Source organism: Mustelus asterias, chromosome 3, assembly GCF_964213995.1.
Source record: "Mustelus asterias chromosome 3, sMusAst1.hap1.1, whole genome shotgun sequence".
NCBI classification, from domain to species: Eukaryota; Metazoa; Chordata; class Chondrichthyes; order Carcharhiniformes; family Triakidae; genus Mustelus; species Mustelus asterias.
In genome coordinates, this window is record NC_135803.1 from 126,733,534 (window position 1) to 126,756,253 (window position 22,720).

General features: G+C 42.1%; 2 protein-coding genes across 6 annotated transcripts in view; both read left to right on the forward strand.

Moving 5' to 3' along the window:
* LOC144491562 (actin-associated protein FAM107A-like) overlaps positions 1-10,680 on the forward strand; it is a 70,420-nt gene extending 59,740 nt beyond the window's left edge. For 4 of the 5 annotated variants that reach the window (XM_078209544.1, XM_078209541.1, XM_078209542.1 and 1 more), the window contains exons 3-4: positions 2,275-2,431; positions 8,586-10,680. In XM_078209544.1, coding sequence (XP_078065670.1) covers positions 2,275-2,431; positions 8,586-8,702 — 274 coding nt within the window. In that variant the 3' untranslated portion in view covers positions 8,703-10,680. The remainder of the gene's footprint in view (positions 1-2,274; positions 2,432-8,585) is intronic. The other variant, XM_078209543.1, reaches the window with a different exon arrangement.
* Positions 10,681-19,729: 9,049 nt separating this feature from the next.
* The window catches only part of LOC144491564 (peroxisomal acyl-coenzyme A oxidase 2-like), a 43,442-nt gene continuing 40,451 nt past the window's right edge, over positions 19,730-22,720 (forward strand). The window contains exon 1 of the mRNA XM_078209546.1: positions 19,730-19,935. Coding sequence (XP_078065672.1) covers positions 19,788-19,935 — 148 coding nt within the window. The 5' untranslated portion in view covers positions 19,730-19,787. The remainder of the gene's footprint in view (positions 19,936-22,720) is intronic.

Sequence of the window (22,720 nt, forward strand, 5' to 3'; positions counted from 1 at the left end):
GATGTTCCAAAGCAAGGGACAAGATCTGGACAAGGCTACTGCGTTTTACTATGTAGCAGAGGTCACAACATAGCAATAATTTGCGAGGACATGGGGTAAGGATAGTTGCAGCATTGATGCAATGCACTCCCCATGTCAAATAGTCTCTTGACACAAAATCAGATAACTTTGGAAAAGGTACCAGGCAAATATTGAGCATTACGGTTTTGTAGGTACTGCAGAGGATTAATCGTGGGGCCATTTGACATTTGGTGATATGAATATGCCATTCAAATTGTAGTCATCCTTTGTTTCAGGTGCATGCATCAAAAATAATTCTGACAACCAGTCTCATTCTAAGTATAATAATCCTATGTAACACAAAATGCACATTTAAGTCAAAGTGGATACAAGACAATTGATAATTAACAATCTACATGGCATCAAAAGATATCACTTTGTGATTCCTAAACCACATTGGCTTTATTCCCTCTCCACAGATGCTGTCAGACCTGCTGAGATTTTCCGCCATTTTCTGTTTTTGTTTCAGCTTCCAGCATCCACAGTATTTTGCTTTTATCTACTAAATATTGATCCTTTTCGGTAGCAAGCTTTACATTCCTGTTATATAGAACATAGAACAGTACAGCACAGAACAGGCCCTTCGGCCCACGATGTTGTGCCGAGCTTTATCTGAAACCAAGATCAAGCTATCCCACTCCCTATCATCCTGGTGTGCTCCATGTGCCTATCCAATAACCGCTTAAATGTTCCTAAAGTGTCTGACTCCACTATCACTGCAGGCAGTCCATTTCACACCCCAACCACTCTCTGCGTAAAGAACCTACCTCTGATATCCTTCCTGTATCTCCCACCACGAACCCTATAGTTATGCCCCCTTGTAATAGCTCCATCCACCCGAGGAAATAGTCTTTGAACGTTCACTCTATCTATCCCCTTCATCATTTTATAAACCTCTATTAAGTCTCCCCTCAGCCTCCTCCGCTCCAGAGAGAACAGCCCTAGCTCCCTCAACCTTTCCTCATAAGACCTACCCTCCAAACCAGGCAGCATCCTGGTAAATCTCCTCTGCACTCTTTCCAGCGCTTCCACATCCTTCCTATAGTGAGGTGACCAGAACTGCACACAATACTCCAAATGTGGTCTCACCAAGGTCCTGTACAGTTGCAGCATAACCCCACGGCTCTTAAACTCCAACCCCCTGTTAATAAAAGCTAACACACTATAGGCCTTCTTCACAGCTCTATCCACTTGAGTGGCAACCTTTAGAGATCTGTGGATATGAACCCCAAGATCTCTCTGTTCCTCCACAGTCTTCAGAACCCTACCTTTGACCCTGTAATCCACATTTAAATTAGTCCTACCAAAATGAATCACCTCACATTTATCAGGATTAAACTCCATTTGCCATTTTTCAGCCCAGCTTTGCATCCTATCTATGTCTCTTTGCAGCCTACAACACCCCTCCACCTCATCCACTACTCCACCAATCTTGGTGTCATCAGCAAATTTACTGATCCACCCTTCAGCCCCCTCCTCTAAGTCATTAATAAAAATCACAAAGAGCAGAGGACCAAGCACTGATCCCTGCGGCACTCCGCTAGCAACCTGCCTCCAATCCGAAAATTTTCCATCGACCACCACCCTCTGTCTTCGATCAGACAGCCAGTTACCTATCCAATCGGCCAACTTTCCCTCTATCCCACACCTCCTCACTTTCATCATAAGCCGACCATGGGGGACCTTATCAAAGGCCTTACTAAAATCCATGGATACAGGCTATGTTATACAGGCTAAATAGTTTGTTAACAGCTGATTAAAGGAATTTCTGACTTACCACTGTCTGCCAGAGGTTTGTTCAAATGTTGCAGCATTTTAGCTTGTGTATTTTGTACTTCCCAGTGGTAGGGGGATGGCTCAATAGTGCCTGTGGTTGCACTGTTTCTGGATGAGGCAGTGGATGATCATTTGTGTGTTTTCCTTCATGTGTTTGTAAGCCAAATCTAGATTAATTATAATTTAAGAATTTGTGATACATTAATTTTACTATACAAGTTGTGTAATCATTATTTGAGCATCATCCCTCTGACTCTCACTCCCACCTGCACCATACATTTCTGCACTTAGGGGGATCTGGGACTCCAGATTCTCCACATGTGTAGCTAACTCCTGCAAAAAGAATATACTGGGAGTGAAATTTGTCTTGACTTTCCATGGATAAAACCACTGGAGATTTGAGAGCTAATGTAATCTTTCCTTGTGTTTCTCTTGCAGTGGTGTGAGTTCTGAAAACAAGCCAGAACTACAACGAGTGCTGGAATACAGGCGGAGAGATCAGCTGATTCGACAAAGAAAGGAGGAAGAAGAGGCACGCAAAATGAAATCGCCTTTTGAACTTCAGCTCCTGAAAAGGCAGCAAAGATTAGAGCAGGTTAGAATGAGCAGATGTTCTGGAGAATTTTGTTTGTTCAGTAATATCTGTTATCGCATGCTCATTCTCCAGACTGCTTGTTCAAAGTTAGGCTATGTGACTTTTTTTAAGCTGGAAAGCTGTATCAGTCTCATCAGGAAAACTAATTAATGTTATATTTCTGTGAGTAAATTGCATTGCTTTAGTATTACCCCAAGAAATCTAACTTGCCTAGTAATATATTGGCATGCCATGTTGATGGAACAGAATTGAATGTAAAAAATGATTTAGAAACTGTTTAAAACTAGCCAGATGGGCCACAAATGTTATTAATTGAACAAATCCAAAAAACTTGTTCAAAGACTTTTTTCCCCACCTACCCGACACTCTAGCCCCAGTCTTCACAATCCTCTGTCTTTCCTCCAAATTCTATTTGGTGCTCCTCTGCTCCAGGGCAGCACCTCCATCGCTACGATACAAGAGAAAGCAAAGGGGATAGAGACACAAGTGGAGAGACATATATTGGCACAGAGAGATTGGAGTGGGAGAGAAAAAAAATGAAATAAAGAGCAAGAAAAAAGATCGCTAGCAAGTGAATTGAGGAGGAACTTCTTCACCCAAAAGGTTGTGAGTCTGTGGAATTTTCTGCCCAGTGAAGCTGTTGAGGCTACCTCGTTGAATGTTTTTAAGGCAAACATAGATTTTTGAACAGTAAGGAATTAAGGGTTTTTGTGAGTGGGTGGTTAAGTGGAGCTGAGTCCATGAAAAGATCTGCCATGATCTTATTGAATGGCAGAGCAGGCTCGAGGAGCCAGATGGCCTACTTCTGCTCCTAGTTTTTAACTTCTTATGATATGTTTGCCAATTCGAGTATTTAATTGTTTACATGCCTTGGGTGGAATTTTGTGATGGTGGGGGCAGGGCAGGAAATGTAATGATCCATTCAGAAGTCGCTTGATTTTGGCAGGACATGAAGATCCTGCCGGTGGGAAGGTCTGTAAAATTCTGCCCAAAGACTCTAAAAGGATACAGGCACACAAGTTTCCCTGAGTTTTTACAAAAAAAAAGTCTTTATTGGAATTAACCTGCCAACAATAATAAAAACATTCCAATTTTCATGCACGCACACACCCACTCAAAGCTCACATTCATATCAATGTACAAATTAGGAGCAGGAATAGGTCACTCAGCCTTTGAGCCTACTCCACCATTGAGTAATGATGTGGACATGCCTGTGTTGGACTGGTGTGGGCACAGTAAGAAGTTTCAATATCAGGTTAAAGTCCAACAGGTTTATTTGGAATTACGAGCTTTCGGAGCGCTGCTCCTTCTGTGATCATTCAGTAAGATCATGATCGATTGGACGGTAACCCACCCCACATTCCTACCTATTCCCAGTAACGTTTCTCTGTCAAACAATAGGCAGGGCTCAAAACTTGCAAGTTGGATTGAAAGAGCGAGGGGGGACCCACACGGTCTTGCTTCTTCACCATCTGATTTGCTTGTGCGCTAGTCTGCAGAGAAAATAGGTATTTAAACACTTACGTCATTTTTAATTAGTGGTTTCCAGCCAGTAAATTCATGACGTCATTTTTCTTTCTTGTGAAGCATGAAACCCCAGTATAAGTTGAGGAGTGGGGCAACCAGCAGGGACCAGGAAGTGCAGGTTGGCAGCAAGTAACAGCAGCCAGGATGATACATGCACCAATAATGCATATGCGGAATCTTTGTCCCAGTTCACCGGTAGGAGAACCTGGGAGACTGGAAACTCTTGACTCAATCCAAAAAGATTGCAATTCCAGTTTAATCAGTTGCAAAAGCTCATCCAGTCACTGCAGCTTTTGCAGGTTAGGTGCTTGCTTGAAAGAAAACATCAAGAGATTGTTGATATTTTTGGCAACTAGCCAAAAGTAGAAAATGCAACAAATACATTGATTAGAATGTTCATTAGCACCTTTTTTTCATGGATATTTTCAACTAAGTTTATTAAATTTGAAAAAATAGTCCATCTCCTAGAGATTGTTCATATTGGCGTTTGTTCCCCAGGTTGGCCTCGGTTGAAGGGTGTACTAGAATCATTCAACAGCTTTCATAATTGACTGCAACTTTTTAAATACCATATCCCATAGATATGGTCACGCCTAGTGCAGTGGCGTTTTAACAGTTCAAAAGTAGAATGAATTTGCCTTATAATGCAGTTCACAACCATGCTTTTTACAGTTGGCCATAATAGGACTCGAACTCTCAATTCAAATGCCTCATGCCCATAGTTTGAAAAAAATAGTTCTTCAGAAAAAGTGATCAAACGTTGATTTGATAGAGGTATTCAGATTCACGAGAGGTCTGAACAAAGTAGATAGAAAGAAACCATTACCATTGGTGGAAAAATGCAAAACAGAATTGGCAAAAGAAGCAATGGCAACATGAGGAAAACCTTTGTCCACATGGCATAAGTTTAGGATCTGGAATGTACTGCCCGTGTATATGATCAATTGGGGCTATCAAAAGGGAATTGGATTGTTATCTGAACAGGGGAAAAAAAGCAGGGCTATGGGAGAAGGCTGGGGAGTGGCATTAGATATATTAACACTTCAAGGGCGAGCACAGACGCAATGGGACAAATGGCCTTCTTCCATGCTGTAATCAACCGTGATCAATTATTCTGATTTAGCAACAATATTCACTCCCTGAAATATTGGCCAAGGTATAAAATCATAAGCGTGGTGAAAATTAAAGAGGATTGTTACAGTTTAAAGTTTATTTATTAGTGTCACAAGTAGGCTTACATTAACACTGCAATGAAGTTACTGGGAAAATCCCCCAGTTGCCACACTCTGGCACCTGTTCAGGTACACTGAGGGAGAATTTAGCATAGCCAATGCACCTAACCAGCACGTCTTTCAAACTGTGGGAGGAAACTGGAGCACCCGGAGGAAACCCACACGGACACGGGGAGAACGTGCAAACTCCACACGGACAGTGACCCAAGCCGGGAATCGAATCAGGTCCCTGGTGCTGTGAGGCAGCAGTGCTAACCACTGTGTCACCATGCCACCCCAATTAAAATCAAATTAAATTGAAAGAATATTGAATATTTTTCATTTAAATTGCGGGGAAAAAATAAACTTGGTAGTTTTGGATTATGAGCAGGGGGTGATGCAGTCTGTTCTGGGAAATTTTCCAGTGTTCCCAATGGGTTAATAATGTTTAAAGTGAACAAAGAACAATACAGCACGGGAACAGGCCCTTCAGCCCTTCAAGCCTGCGCCGCTCATGTGCCCAACTAGACCATTTGTTTGTATCCCTCTATTCCCAGTCTGTTCATGTGGCTATCTAGATAAGTCTTAAACGATCCCAGCGTGTCCGCCTCAATCACCTTGCTTGGCAGTGCATTCCAGGCCCCCACCACCCTCTGTGTAAAATACGTCCCCCTAACATCTGTGTTGAACCTTGCCCCCCTCACCTTGAACCCATGACCCCTTGTGATCGTCACCTCCAACCTGGGAAAAAGCTTCCCACTGTTCACCCTATCTATGACCTTCATAATTTTATACACCTCTATTAGGTTGCCCCTCATCCTCCAGGGAGAACAACCCCAGTTTACCCAATCTCTCCTCATAGCTAAGACCCTCCATACCAGGCAACATCCTGGTAAACCTTTTCTGTACTCTCTCCAAAAGCCTCCACGTCCTCCTGGTAGTGTGGCGACCAGAACTGGATGCAGTATTCCAAATGTGGTCTGACCAACGTTCTATACAGCTGCAACATCATATGCCAACTTTTATATTCAATGCCCCGTCCAATAAAGGCAAGCATGCCATATGCCTTCTTGACCACCCTCTCCACCTGTGCTGCCACCTTTAAGGATTTGTAGACTTGTACACCCAGGTCCCTCTGTGTGTCTATACTCCTGATGGTTCTGCCATTTATTGTATAGCTCCCCCTTACATTAGATCTACTGAAATGCATCACTTTGCATTTATCTGGATTAAATTCCATCTGCCATTTCTCCGCCCAATGTTCCAGCCTATCTATATCCTGCTGTATTCTCTGACAATGTTCATCACTATCCGCAACTCCAGCAATCTTTGTGTCATCCGCAAACTTACTGATCACACCAGCTACATCTTCCTCCAAATCATTTATATATATCACAAACAGCAGAGGTCCCAGTACAGAGCCCTGCGGAACACCGCTAGTCACAGACCTCCATCCGGAAAAAGACCCCTCCACTGTTACCCTCTGTCTTCTATGGCTAAGCCAGTTCTCCACCCATTTAGCTAGCTCACCTTTTATCCCTGTGAGATTTGACCTTTTGCACCAGCCTACCATGAGGGACCTTGTCAAACGCTTTACTAAAATCCATATAGACGACATCCACGGCCCTTCCCTCGTCAATCGTTTTTGTCACCTCCTCAAAAAACTCAACCAAATTTGTGAGGCATGACCTCCCTTGTACAAAACCATGCTGTCTATCGCTAATGAGATTATTCAGTTCTAAATGTGCATATATCCTATCTCTAAGAATCTTCTCCAACAATTTCCCTACCATGGACGTCAAGCTCACCGGCCTATAATTACCCGGGTTATCCTTGCTACCCTTCTTAAATAACGGGACCACATTTGCTATCCTCCAATCCTCTGGGAGCTCACCTGTGTCCAGTGAAGAGACAAAGATTTCTGTTAGAGGCCCAGCAATTTCATCTCTTGCCTCCCTGAGGAGTCTAGGATAGATGCCATCTGGCCCTGGGGATTTGTCTGTCTTAATGTTTCCTAAAAACCCTAACACTTCCTCCCTTGTAATTGAGATTTTTTCTAATGGGTCAACACATCTCTCTGAGACACTACCAGTCAACATGTCCCTCTCCTTTGTGAATACTGATGCAAAGTATTCGTTTAGGATCTCTCCTACTTCCTTTGGTTCTAAGCATAATTCCCCTCCTTTGTCCCTGAGAGGTCCGATTCTTTCCCTAACAACCCTCTTGTTCCTAGAATGTATAAAATGCCTTAGGATTCTCCTTAATCCTGTCTGCCAAGGACATTTCGTGACCCCTTTTTGCCCTTCTAACTCCCTGTTTGAGTTCTTTTCTACTTTCTCTGTATTCCTCCAGTGCTCCATCTGTTTTTAGCTGCCTGGACCTCATGTATGCCTCTTTTTTCTTTTTGATTAGACCCACAATTTCACTGGTTATCCACGGCTCCCGAATCCTACCTTTCCTATCCTTCCTCTTTACAGGCACATGCCTGTCCTGCAGTCCTATCAACTGCTCCTTAAAAGACTCCCACATGCCAGCTGTGGATTTACCCTCAAAGAGCCTCTCCCAATCAACAGCCACCAAATCCTGCCTAATCCGGCTGTAGTTAGCCTTTCCCCCCAATTCAGCACCTTACCCATAGGACAACACTCATCTTTTTCCATTACTATCCTAAAGTTTACAGAATTGTGGTCACTATTTGCCACATGTTCCCCTACTGAAACTTTGATGACCTGACCGGGCTCATTCCCCAGTACTAGGTCCAGTATAGTCCCCTCTCTAGTTGGACTGTCAGCATATTGTTCCAAAGAACCTTGCTGTACGCATTTTATAAATTCTTCCCCGTCCAGGCCCCCAGCCCTAAGCGATTTCCAGTCTATGTGAGGGAAATTAAAGTCTCCCACTACAACAACCCTATTTTTTCTGCACCTGTCCAGAATCTCCTTACATATCCATTCCCGTGGGCTGTTGGGAGGTCTGTAGTATACCCCCAGCATAGTGACTGCGCCCTTCCTGTTTCTGAGCTCCACCCACAGTGACTCGTTACCTGACCCTTCCAAATTGTCCACCCTCTGTACCGCTGTAATATGCTCCCTAACCAGCATTGCTACTCCCCCACCTCTCCTAGCCCCTTCTCTATCTTGCCTAAAATACTTATACCCCGGAATATTCACTTATTTTTATTAGTGTCACAAGTAGGCTTACACTAATACTGCAATGATGTTACTGTGAAAATAATGTCAGCAAATCATTAACAATCCATTAATTCCTGATTTGGTACTGGCACAGTCGTTAATCTGACGTACAACTTTGGTACCAACTGTAATAACACTTTACAATTCCTGTGGTCCAATTGCAGCAAGTTCAAGCCAAGACATGCAAGAAAACCATAATAATTTTTACACAATGTTGTCTTGCAGTTGGAACGAGAACAGGAGAGGAGTGGCGAGGAACAGGAGAATGCCCCTGAATTCATCAAAGTCAAAGAAAACTTGCGGCGAACCTCTACTTTCAGTGCAGAAAAGAAAGCTGGGTAGTATTGAGCCCTCCTGTCCCAGCTGAATTTAACTGGTGGGTTAAACTTGGCACCAGTTCTACTTGACTGATTTGCTATGCCATCGCTATAGAGTTCATTTAATGTTCTTGTCTTTCTTCAGAGAATAATGAAATATGAAATGTTATTCAGCTGTGAATGATGGCTAGTCTTTTCCTGACGTAAAGAATGTTTGTTCCATGGGCACCTGCCAAATCTGGTCATTTGGTGAAAACACAAAAGTGCTATTTTACAGTGAAGATGCCAGTTTGGAGAACGGCACGGATAATAGGAATCCTATGAAGCTGGAAGGTGACTTTACTAATAGCGGAGTGCAAGTGATCTATCAACACTGTAAATTCATTACTCCCTGCTAAAACTGCTGACGTGAGCTGCATTGAGTTAATTATATTCTTGCAAACATTGCATGTGATGATGCAATGCACATAAATAACGTTTCATAATTAGAGTTTTATGCAAAGGTTCATCCACCTAAATAACATCAACTGAGATTCTGCAGTCATGACACTTAACTATTTAATGAGAACACAACAAAATGTTCTCTTTAACAGGATGAAATGGTGACATCGTCATGTTACGTTATTGGAGTTTGTCATCAAAACAAGCCTTTTGCCTGTCTTGTAGTTTGACCAGATTTTATGACTTGTATGTCTTGGTTTCTTGGTACAACTATATTTGAATTAAAAATGTTGCTAATGGAAGATTACATCATTGTAAATGCTGCATATATATTTTAATATTAATCTTGAGCTCCAGATCAAAACAGTAAAATAAATGGTTCATTGTAGTATTTTATGGATATATCATTTGTATGGACACGCATACAGCCGTCAGCTAAATTAACGAGAATCTGCCGGGAAGATTCGGAGCTGTGAGCTGCTAATTTTTAGAGATTGAGTTTAGAACAACACAATGTATTCTGGAAAAATATACCATGATTCTCAATGGAATAATCGTTACACGTGTATGGGTTAAAGTAATAAATAGGGTCTACACAATTATAACTTTTACAGTAAACAGAGAAACAACTGACCTACACACTTTGGAAACATGTGTTTTCCTGACAACATATTTAACTTTAGACTAATTTTAATTCTGACATTACTATCATAAGTTATTATCTCCATAGATGTCATCAATGTTGTCTTAACATATTACGCCTTAGAAAATCACAGAAAATAGCCTTACAGAATGTACAGAATTCCATGGAGTTAGCACAAGAAATATATTAACTTTGACCTTAAACCAGTAATCATTAAAAATCAGTGCTCAAGTGATTAATTGGTGCAGCATTTTTATATTCATATCCCTATGTTATATTTCACAGTACTGATTTCATTTCTGGTAAGAAGTAGTGTCAGGTCATGGAAACTATACTTACTGTTTTAAAAAAAACTCATCAGTTGGTTATGAATGTAACCCTGAAATCCTTTTAAATATATCTGAGTTTGGGTCACTCTTCGCTTTGCTCTCTGTATTAGATTCACTGGGTAATAAATTGAAAGGATTTCTTGTATTTTACTTGAACAGAATTGTGAAAAAAAAGTTCAACTTAGCTTACACTGTTAATAGTTTGCATTGTTTATAATGGTAACAGCTATCTGTATATGTTTTGGGAATGTTGCCTTTGAGATGTTGCTGAATAGGTATTGACTGTTGGGTAAGTTGTACCTATCACATCACTATATGAAACAATGGTTACATGTGTCTGATAGAATATGTCTCACAGCACTAACCTTGGAATGGAGTTTATTTTCTCTCACTGTTACTCATTTTTTGAGGAATTGTTACTTTTTTGTGTATATAAACATGCATATAAAATTCAAGTCAGTCTGTGATTATAAATACCCAGTGTAATTATCAATAACAGGAAAAGGGGGTAATGTATTCCGCTGTACTTTTGCCATCATAGGTTTGTGTCATTGTAACTTATAACTTTGAAATAAAACATACATATTTTACTTTGTGGAAAATTCTGGTACATAAATTGTGCAGGCTTTGCACTGTTTTTCAAATATTGCAATTACTGTATTGTTTGTGGAGGCTTATATATTCCAAACAAATTGCTGTTTTCGATTACAAACACCTTATGAGATTTTACAGAACTTCGAGCTGATGAAGAAGATTTTCCATCATTCAGCACCTAATCATATCCTGGGGTCAATCCAAATGATTTAACAGCCAATGAATTACATTTTGAACTATAATAATTAATGCAATAGCCAGTATGCACACAGCAAGGTACCAAAAAAACAGCAAATAACCAATAAATCTATTTTTAAAGTTCTATGAGCAGTGCCATGCGAACTTTTACTATAGAGGCAGATGGCGCATTGACTTAAGTTCTTAACTGAAAGAAGGCACCCTGAGAATGCAGCATTCCCTCAGAACGGCATTAAGATTGTGCTGTAGTTCAACAGAGGAAGTGAAACTCAGTCTTCTAACTATTTGTTTGTATATTTCAAAGCAATCTTATTGAAATCAATTTTAGCTCACTGAGCAATGTTACATTAATACAGGGCCACCTAACAAAGTTTAAAGTGAATTGTTTATAAATCATAATAGAATACTTTAAAGATGATACAAAATAGTTGATTTTGCTAATCTTGTATGCATTCCTTTTACTAAGTTGTCAGTTTTCCATTGGCAGTAAGTACAGAAATTACAGTCCAAACAGCAGCTGTTTGAAATAAATAAAGATTGTCTGGAAGATCGTCAGGGGATACTAGAGGTAATGGTGAGGGAACAGGAAGAGAAGCCATTGCAAGTAGTGTTTTGATTACAGTTAATTACATAAGACTAGAACCAGATGAGTGCACTCCTAGCCAGTTGGATAACATTCGAGGGATGCAGTGGTTAACCATGTCAAAAACACTCAAGTTGTGTGGGTTAGGTTGATTGGCCATGCCAGAAGTGTCAGGGGGTTAGCGGGGTGAATATGTGGGAATAGGGCCTGGCTGGGATTGTTGTACATGCTAGCTCGATAGGCCGAATGGCCTCCTGACGCACTGTATCATTCTGCATGAGATGGGTCCTAGGAAAAGGGCTGATAGTTTACCTTTTGTCAGTCACAAAGGATGTTGTTTGCTGATTTGGTACTGTGGCCGATGTTGAAAACTGATTAATTCGAGGGATTTGAGACGTGTTCATAGAATCCCTACAGTACAGGAGGCCATTCGGCCCATCGAGTCTGTACCAACAACAATCCCACCGAGGCCCTATTCCTGTAACCCCACACATTTTACCCTGCTAATCCCCCTGACACTAGGGTCAATTTAGAATGGCCAATCAACCTAACCCGTACATCTTTGGACTGGGAGGAAACCGGAGCACCCGGAGGAAACCCACGCAGACACGGGGAGAATGTGCAAACTCCACACAGCCAGTGAACCAAGGCCAGAATTGAACCCGGGTCCCTGGCGCTGTGAGCCAGCAGTGCTAACCATTGTGCCACCGTGCTGCCCATCTTTCGCACATTTCTGGCATAGCCTGTGTGAAACTCCGTGCTGGGAAGGGCACTTGTGTGGGCTTTTCATGTGTGCTCGAAGTATGCCTTCTTACCAGGTTATGACGTCAAATAGCTGTATTAACTTGGAACATGCAAATCCACTCGACATATTTGAATTTTGCTCACTAAAGAACAGTCCTACGTTTGGCAGGAGAAATGCACCGTGGTCATTTAAACTGACCTCTGCTATTGCAAGCATTCTGGAAGTACTTTGGAGTGCTTTAGGAGGTGTTGTGGTGGACGAGTTGCTGGATTTGTCAAGAATGTTGCTGCAAGCTTAGAGAGATAAGAATCATAGAAACCCTACAGTGCAGAAAGAGGCCATTGGGCCCATCGAGTCTGCACCGACCACAATCCCACCTCGGCCCTCCCCCCACATCCCCACATATTTACCTGCTAATCCCTCTAACCTATGCATCTCAGGACACTAAGGGGCAATTTTAGCATAGCCAATCGACCTAACCCGCACATCTTTGGACTGTGGGAGGAAACCGGAGCACCCAGAGGAAACCCACGCAGACACGAGGAGAATGTGCAAACTCCACACAGACAGTGACCCAAGCCGGGAATCGAACCCAGGTCCCTGCGAGCTGTGAAGCAGCAGTGCTAACCACTGTGCTACCGTGCTGCCTCTCAGAGGACAGAGGATATGATGATCTTTCTCCACCAAGACTGCAACAAATATGGGCCTGCAGTGACAGTCCATCTGGATCTGCTGTACTGCAGAGACGCAATGCCCACCAAGTTGGAACCAGGCTCCTCTATGCTCCTTGACGGTTTGTCTGGCAGCACAGTTGGTTGCACCCTTATTCTCATGTTCTCCTGAATATCATTCCAACAAAGTCCTCATTTGATCCCACTGGAGCAGAACTTATCTGCGACCTTGCCCTCCTGCGATCAGCCATAGATTATCCTTTACCCCGCTTTGGTTGAAGTCCACTTGTGTCCATGTGACTCACCATGTGCTGATCCCAACCCCAACCAGCCGAATGGTATGAGCAGTCCCAGTATCTGACTTGGTGGCTGAACAAGTCAGGCCAAGTGACGGGGTTGGGGGAGGGGATCAAAGGTTTATTTATTTAAAATCAACTTTCATCACAGCTAAGGGCTGAACTGGGGTAAAGTTTTAAAAATGATTAAAAATAGCAAAGTAGAACAACAATGAGCAGGGGTATCAGAAAGGGAAAGTTGGGATGTGTGGAAAGCAGCACTTTGATTGTCACACCAGCTGCAGCTTGTACATCATGTCAGACACCAGGATGAGGGTGAGTTGGCAGTTGGGAAGAGGCATAAATCAAGATCATACAGTTATCTGCAATGTTCTCAGCATCGATGGGCTGTGGGCCAGCAGTGCAGAACCCAAGGAGTACCATCTCTCTCAGACTCAAATTGTCCCTCACTTGTTTTGCTCTGCTCATGGCTGTTATAGGTAACCTTATCCTGTTGGAGAGAGAGATTTGGATGATGTGCCTGGCATAGTAGGAGAGAAATCGTGGGCCCTGGTGCTTCTCTGGTTTCCAGCTTGTTTCCATTGGTAGAGTGACCCTTGTTTGAAATCTATGAGCAGAATCAGCTTCATAGTTAAAAGATTAGTCCCATTTTTGCCGAGCTTGAACCTGATGAAAACGTGAGATTGACTGTGCAAACACCTGCTCTTTCAGACACTTTATTAGCTGCCTAAAATCAAAATCAGTTTCTTTAGCAAAATGAAACAACACAATCAATCTGGCAGTCAAAAGCACAGAAAAACAAAGGCGAGACAAGAGAACGAAGCTGAGCAAAAAGACAGTTTGTCATTTTATTTTTAGAAGTTCAAAGTTTTTATTAATCATCCAAAAGTATGGGTGAATTATCTACTGACTTGACAATTTCCAGAGATACCACATTGACTGCAAAAGTTGAACAAGTGGACTCTGAAATTACAACGGAACTACAAGGTGTTACTGATTCTGTTGGGGAGGGAAGAAATCTACCCTGAAGACATTGCCTTATGGCCAAAATATGTCTCACTGGGTATGGTAAAACATTTTGTACTAAATAAACTGAAAACCATAGGTAATATGGAAAATTTGAGAAAAGAGATTTTGAAGTTGAAGGCTGAATGCAGGTTAGAAATCTTCATCAGTTCCATTCTCTGGGGGTGAAGAGAAATGGGATGACTGAAATTAGAAATTGGTTGATTTCTTTCGGAAAGCTCTAAGGCAGTCTGCTGTTGTTTGCAAATTATTCCCTGACCCTGACCCTAGTAAAGGGAATCAAACATTCATCAACAAGGACTTCAATTGGAGAAATGGTTTAAGAGATTTTGCTGATACTAAACTTCCAAAGCGCATATTAAAGCTACGTGTGCATTCATTCAAAGATGTAAATTATCTGGAAGAATTGATTCTGCATTATCGGCTCAGTTTGAAAAAGAGTGTTCTTGTTGGAGGAAAATGCTGAGATGTGTTTTGATTTGTTTTATTATTGTCACATGTATTGGTATACAGTGAAAAGTATTGTTTCTTGCGCGCTATTCAGACAAAGCATACCATTCATAGAGAAGGAAAGGAGAGAGTGCAGAATGTGGTGTGACAATCATAACTAGGGTGTAGAGAAAGATCAACTTAGTGTGAGGTAGGTCCATTCAAAAATCTGATGTTGTTGATGATGTCTGTTGTTGCCATGATCAAACTGCTATCTTCTTTGGGACTACCTCTAAGAGCACATGATGAGTCATCATTGTCAAATCGAAAAGGTAATATTTTTATCTTGCTTTGAATATCTCAGTGAATTTGATGAGCTTCTCAAAGAGCCTTTTGAAAAGTTGTCAATACTGTAGCTCAGGGAAGACCAACTTTTCAATCCACCAGACCTATGAATACTTTACTCTAATAGCAGAGTGGCTGAGAAACCAATTCATGAATGAAGTTAAAGATGCCAAATACTATTCCATAATAGTTGATTCAACACCAGCTGTGAGTCATGTGGAACAATTAACAGTAATTTTAACATATGTGATCAGCAGTGGTGAACTTGTAGAGCAACTTCTTTGTTTTGTCCAGCTAAAATCACACCTGCTGAATGTCTGAAGACAAATGTTTTAGAAATCATTGAAAATTTAGGTTTGAACATCAAAAATTGTTGTGGGCAGAGCTTCAATAATGCAATAAATATGGCAGGAAAATATTCAGGTCTACAAGCAAGACTGAACAATGTAAGCCGCTGCGCATTATTCATCCCATGTTCCAGTCATTCCTTGAATTTAATCTGCAATGCTGCAGCCAAATCCTGTGAGGTGCTATACATTTTTTTGACTTTGTTCAAAGCCAAGTATGCCTTTCTTTCGTTTTCCACACATCGGTGGAATATATTACAATCAAATGGAAAACATTTGACAGTGAAAAAAATTCATGACACCAGGTGGTCTGCTCGTGCAGATACTGTTTTGGCTTTGAAAATGTCCTTCGATGATATAAAGGAAATCTTATTAGACATAGCCAAATCAAATTCAAAAAAACCATGTGTGAAACTAAAGCAACATCCTCAGGAGAGAAGTTTGAAAGGTGCAATATTGCTGTTTTTATTCTTTTGTTGAACCGTTTACTTCAAAGAATTAATGTCAGCAGACTGCTGCAAAATATTGATACAAATTTATTTATTTAGTTAAAATTTTATCATGGAAGTTGAAAATGATTGCAGCTAGATGGAAGCAAAAGCACTAACGCTAACAACAAATATAGGCTCCTCTGATATCAGATGAGAAGCGTATAAGACATAGGAAGTTATTTCTCAGTGAAACTAGAGACAATGAAATCATTTTAAAACAGGAAAGAGAAGATCATCATTGAGACTGTCAACGCTATTTGTGACACTCTAATGGTGAAATTGCAGAGTAGAAGTGAATCTTTGAAGAAAACTGTTGATTTATTTTGTGTGCTTTTTGACAGAGTCATAGAGTCAGAGGTTTACAGCATGGAAACAGGCCCTTCGGCCCAACTTGTCCATGCTGCCCCTTTTTTTAGCCCCTAAGCTCGTCCCAATTGCCCGCGTTTGGCCCATATCCCTCTATACCCATCTTACCCATGTAACTGTCTAAACACTTTTTATGAGACAAAATTGTACCCGCCTCTACTACTACCTCTGGCAGCTTGTTCCAGATACTCACCACCCTCGGTGTGAAAATATTGCTCCTCTGGACACTTTTGTATCACTCCCCTATCACCTTAAACCTATGCCTTCTAGTTTCAGACTCCCCTACCTTTGGGAAAAGATTGACTATCTAGCTGATCTATGCCCCTCATTACTTTATAGCCCTCTATAAGATCACCCCTAAGCCTCCTACACTCCAGAGAAAAAAGTCCCAGTCTATCCAGCCTCAAACCATCAAGTCCTGGTAGCATCCTAGTAAATCTTTTCTGCACTCTTTCTAGTTTAATAATATCATTTCTATGATAGGGTGACAAGAACTGTACACAGTATTCCAAGTGTGGCCTTACCAATGTCTAGCACAACTTCAATAAGACGTCCCAACTCCTGTATTCAATGTTCTGACCAATTAAATCAAGCATGCCAAAAACCTTCTTCACCACTCTGTCCACCTGTGACTCCACTTTCAAGGAGCTATGAACCTGTACCCCTGGATCTCTTAGTTCTGTAACTCTCCCCAATGCCCTACCATTAACTGAGTAAGTCCTGCCCTGTTTCGATTGACCAAAATGCATCACCTCGCATTTATCTAAATTAAATTCCATCTGCCATTCGTCAGCCCACTGCCAATTGATCAAGATCCTGTTGCAATCCTAGAAAACCTTCTTCACTGTCCACTATGCCACCAATCTTGGTGTCAAATGCAAACTTACAAACCCAGGTTGAGAGGTACGGATGAAAATGCTAAAAATCATTGCAGTAAGAACTTAAGTGAGTTCTACCAGGACATAGGCACAAATCTTTTTGAAGATGAGGTGAAATGATTCATTCATTTTATCGTTAATGATGAACTCTGTGCTTCGTGATCACCAGCTGATTTGCACAGACTTGTATCTGATGGTTTGCAGGCAATCCTTCTAATGTGGAAACCATTCTGAAAATACTTTTAACAATACCTGTCATAAATGTTTCCTTGAAAGTTCTTTATCTGTTTGAAAAGTTAAAAATTATTTGTGAAGTATGGTGACTCAGGAACATTTGACAAGTTCACAATATTGAGAATTGAAAGTGCGTCTTTACAAGATATTACCTATGATCGTGTAATTGATTATTTTGTAAAGGAAAAGTGTAGAAAAAAAGCTATCTAAATTGCCATGTCAACAAGGGATGAAGTAAGGAAATCTTAAAAAGCTGTCCTTCTTCCATATTCTCTTGTTTAAATTCTGTTTTTCAAAATGACCATTGCTGAGGTGATATAATGGCTGAAGCTGGTCACATGCTGGTGGCTCTAGTCAACATCACTCTCAAGACTGGACTTCTTAAAGTCTCTCGGACAAATAACGGAATCCTGCCAGACAAAGCCACCTGATATTGGACTTGGACTAATTGGACTCCACTCACGTGAATTTATAACAATAACTTTTTTGATTTTGTAAGAGGAAGTTCACTTTTATTTTTGGAGACTCTGTGAAATATACTGAACAGCAGTGTATGTATCTTGTTGATTGGAGTATTTGCTCCTGCACTGGCTCATTCTGAAGAAATCCTAACTGTGATGCATGATTCCTTTTAAATAAAGAGTTGCTAGGCAATGTTTTTACTAGCTGTACTGCAGTGATGTTATTGGCTGATTTTTCCATCTCGTTGCTCATCAGCAAGTTTCACGTTTGCTTGTCTCAAATCTCATATCGCAATATTAACCATCTTTACCGTCATTCTGACAAGAGGTGGACTTGGATTTCAGCAAGGCAATTATTCGCACAGGCACGTTTTTGCAGGTGAAAAAGCAGCGATCAAATTATGTATTTTTGTGACTAGTGCTTTTGTGTTTTGCAGGGCAAGGGTGGGGAGCAGTGAGGTTGGGGATGAGGGTGCAGAAATTAAGGTGAGCACAAGGCCTCACTAATTGTAAATCTGCCTATGGGTGTCTGTGTCAGATTCTGGGCATTGTGCTTTAAAGAGCATGGGAAGGTTTTAGAGAGGGGGCAGAATAGATTTATGGAAATGATGCCAGGGATGGGGGCTTCAGTTATGTGAATAGATTGGAGAAGTTGGGGTTGTTCTCTTGAGAGAAGAGTTGAGTGGCGATTTGACAGAGATGTTTATTGATTTGATTTATTTATTTGATTTTCACATATATTGGGATACAGTGAAAAGTATTATTTCTATAGACAAAGCATACTGTTCATAGAGTACATAGGGGAGAAGGAAAGGAGAGGGTGCAGAATATAGTGTTACAGTCACAGATAGGGTGTAGAGAAAGATCAGTTTAATATGTGGTAGGTCCATTCAAAAGCCTGATGGCAGCAGGGAAGAAGCTGTTCTTGAGTTGGTTGGTACGCGATCACAGGCTTTTGTATATTTTTCCCGACAAAAGAAAATATGTCCGGGATTCATGGGGTCCTTGATTATGCTAGCTGTTTTTCCGAGGCAGTGGGAAGTGTAGTAGAACATCGTTTTAGAAATAATCCAGCCACACTATTTTCATCTAACACCAACATTTGCTATGAGAGAGAAACACAAGGTTTGCATATTGGTCGTTAACTTGGCATCTTTTAATGGACAGCAGTTCAACACATGAGGTACCATTAAAAACAGCATGAAACTGTGAAAACAATTGATCTACCAACAAAATATTGATTACAACACAGGTCAATGCTCATGATCATGAACACTAGTCAATGACGAGAGGCTGTTCAAAAACAGATAGGACGATACTGTTCCCATTGACTGAAGCGTTGAGAATCAGCAGCGACAGATTTAAGGTGAATGTCAATGATGTGGAGATACCGGTGTTGGACTAGGGTTGTCAAGATGAGAGGCCAGATGGACCCCAGGTTATAGTCCAACAGGTTTATTTGAAATCACAAGCTTTCAGAGCGCTGCTCCTTCACCTGACGAAGAAACAGTGCTCAGAAAGCTTGCGATTTTAAATAAACCTGTTGGCCTATAACCTGGTGTCGTACGACGTTTCAACATCTTCAATGGTGACAGGAGGGAAAAAAAACTTCTTTATACAGCCAGGGCTCAGGAACTGGAAATCACCACCCAACTGAGGACAAGATTCAATCCTGGCTTTCAAATGGGAATTTTACACAAGCATTTCCAATCACTCCAACAGTAAAGAATGGTCATATTTACATTTTCCCTAAGATCAAAATTTATTATGACTTATGATTTGAAATGACAAAGTTGGCAGCGGGCTGTGCTGGAAAAGGTAAGGCGCACCTGGAATCCACATCTGGAAAAGGTAAGGCAGTACTAAGTCCAGAAGGGAAGGAGGCAACTTGTTAACACAGCAGCGGGCTCAGATTGACAGCAGCCACAGCCAATCAGCACAGCGACAGTGGGAGCAGGCACCAATCAGCGGGCGGCAGGGGCGGGCTCTCAGCGTTGCCCGGGCCAGAGTTCCAAAGGGCAGCAGCGCGCGCGATGGCGTCGTTAGCTTTCGACAGCGGCTCGCGCCCAACCGTTAACCCCGACATCGCGAGCGAGCGGGGGGATCCCACTTTCCCGCTCGAGAAACTGGTCAACCTGCTGGACGGCGGAGCGGGTCGCACCCGCACCAGGAGGGCTGTCGGTGAGTCCCGATCAGGGAACGTCCGCGGTCAAACCGACAGTTGCATGGCCAGAGTGTGTCCGTTTAAACCGGGGGCTGCGTGGCCAGAGTGTGTCCGGTCAAACCAGGGGCTGCATGGTCAGAGTGTCCGGTTAAACCGGGGCTGCATGGTCAGAGAGTGTCCGGTCAAACCAGGGGTTGCATGGTCAGAGTGTGTCCGGTCAAACCGGGGGCTGCATGGTCAGAGAGTGCCAATTTCACAATTACAGGATTTAATCCAAAACACTGAATAGACCTGAACTTTTCAGTTAAAGCCTCTAATTTGCCAGCTTGTCCCAAATCCAGTCTGGCAAAAACTCCCTTAACTAGATATTGGGAAGATTGACACAGTTGTCCTCTGTCCCCTCACTCCTGTCCCCTCGTCACCTCTCTCTGGAAGCTGTCTGCAATCTAACCAAATTGCTCCTAACCTTTATAGCCCTATTTAACCGCAACATGATAAGACCGCCTATTTTACTGGTTCCCAAACTGGGGTCCATGAACCAGTAAGACGTTTAACAACACCAGGTTAAAGTCCAACAGGTTTATTTGGTAGCAAAAGCCACACAAGCTTTCGGAGCTCTTAGCCCCTTCTTCAGGTGAGTGGGAATTCTGTTCACAAACAGAGCTTATAAAGACACAGACTCAAATTACATGAATAATGCTTGGAATGCGAATACTTACAACTAATCAAGTCTTTAAGAAACGAAACAATGTGAGTGGAGAGAGCATCAAGACAGGCTAAAAAGATGTGTATTGTCTCCAGACAAGACAGCCAGTGAAACTCTGCAGGTCCACGCAACTGTGGGAGTTACAAATAGTGTGACATGAACCCAATATCCCGGTTGAGGCCGTCCTCGTGTGTGCGGAACTTGGCTATCAGTTTCTGCTCAGCGACTCTGCGCTGTCGTGTGTCGCGAAGGCCGCCTTGGAGAACGCTTACCCGAATATCAGAGGCCGAATGCCCATGACCGCTGAAGTGATATTCGGGTAAGCGTTCTCCAAGGCGGCCTTCGCGACACACGACAGCGCAGAGTCGCTGAGCAGAAACTGATAGCCAAGTTCCGCACACACGAGGACGGCCTCAACCGGGATATTGGGTTCATGTCACACTATTTGTAACTCCCACAGTTGCGTGGACCTGCAGAGTTTCACTGGCTGTCTTGTCTGGAGACAATACACATCTTTTTAGCCTGTCTTGATGCTCTCTCCACTCACATTGTTTCGTTTCTTAAAGACTTGATTAGTTGTAAGTATTCGCATTCCAAGCATTATTCATGTAATTTGAGTCTGTGTCTTTATAAGCTCTGTTTGTGAACAGAATTCCCACTCACCTGAAGAAGGGGCTAAGAGCTCCGAAAGCTTGTGTGGCTTTTGCTACCAAATAAACCTGTTGGACTTTAACCTGGTGTTGTTAAACGTCTTACTGTGTTTACCCCAGTCCAACGCCGGCATCTCCACATCATGACGTCCATGAACCACCCAGGTGCCGTGGTCAACAGTAAGGGAGTGAATGACAGCTGCAGGTGTGGCCCGCACAGCTTGTGCTCTTGTTCCCTGTGCTCTTGTTCCCTGTGCTCTGTTCTCCAGGCTTGATGTGGAGATGCCGGCGTTGGACTGGGGTAAACACAGTAAGAAGTCTCACAACACCAGGTTAAAGTCCAACAGGTTTATCTGTCAGGCTTGAAAGCAGGCATTTGTATCTTGCTGATATTTGTGAAACTCTATATGCAGCACCTTCGTATGATGACTACTATATAGTATAACTTAGATTGGGAAGGGAGTCTGTGATTATCAATCCATTTGAAAAGGGTTCGTTCAATTAAACATAGAAACTAGGAGTAGCAGGAGTAGGCTATTTGGCCCTTCGAGCCTGCTCCGTCATCTTTATCATGGCTGATCATCGAATTCAATATCCTGATCCCCTCTTCCTGCCATATGCCTGCTGTGATAGTGGAATCGGACACTTTAGGAACTTTCAAGCGGTTATTGGATAGGCACATGGAGCACACTAGAATGATAGGGAGTGGGATAGCTTGATCTTGGTTTCGGAAAAGGTTTGGCACAACATCGTGGGCCGAAGAGCCTGTACTGTGCTGTACTGTTCTATGAATCTATGAATCCCTGATCCCTTTAGCCCCAAGAGCTATATCTAATTTCTTGAAATCACTCAACGTTTTGGCCTCAACTACATTCTGTGGTAGTGAATTCCACACATTCACCACCCTCTGGGTGAAGAAATTTCCCCTCGCCTCAGTTCTAAAAGGTTTACCCCTTATCCTCAAACTATGACCCCTATGATTAAAGTTTGAGAACCACTGGCCTATTTCAATCTCCATAACATCCACCGACCTTGCTAAATCACTCATCAATACCTTTGCTAATTCCCAACTTGATTGTTCCAGTTTTAAAAAATATTTTTTACTCCATCCTTAAAATTACAAAGCCAATGCTCAGAGTGGAGCAGGCAAATCCAAATCCATCCCTTGCTTGCTCCAAAAACCAAATTCAAATTAAATCCACTCGAGGTTTCTTCAAGAGACAAACAAGATCCAAGCTGTCTGACCAGTCTTCCATATTCTTCTGTCTGTAAGCCTGAGTCATCCAAAGTTTTGCTGTCCCTTTGTTAATCACACCATTAACTCATGTTAACTATGTTAATTGTGTTTCACTGAAGTTATGAGCATTTGCGGACTGAAAAATGTGCATTATAAGCAAACGATTCCTCAACTGCTGAGCACACTTCCATGTCTCCAAGTGGCAGGGA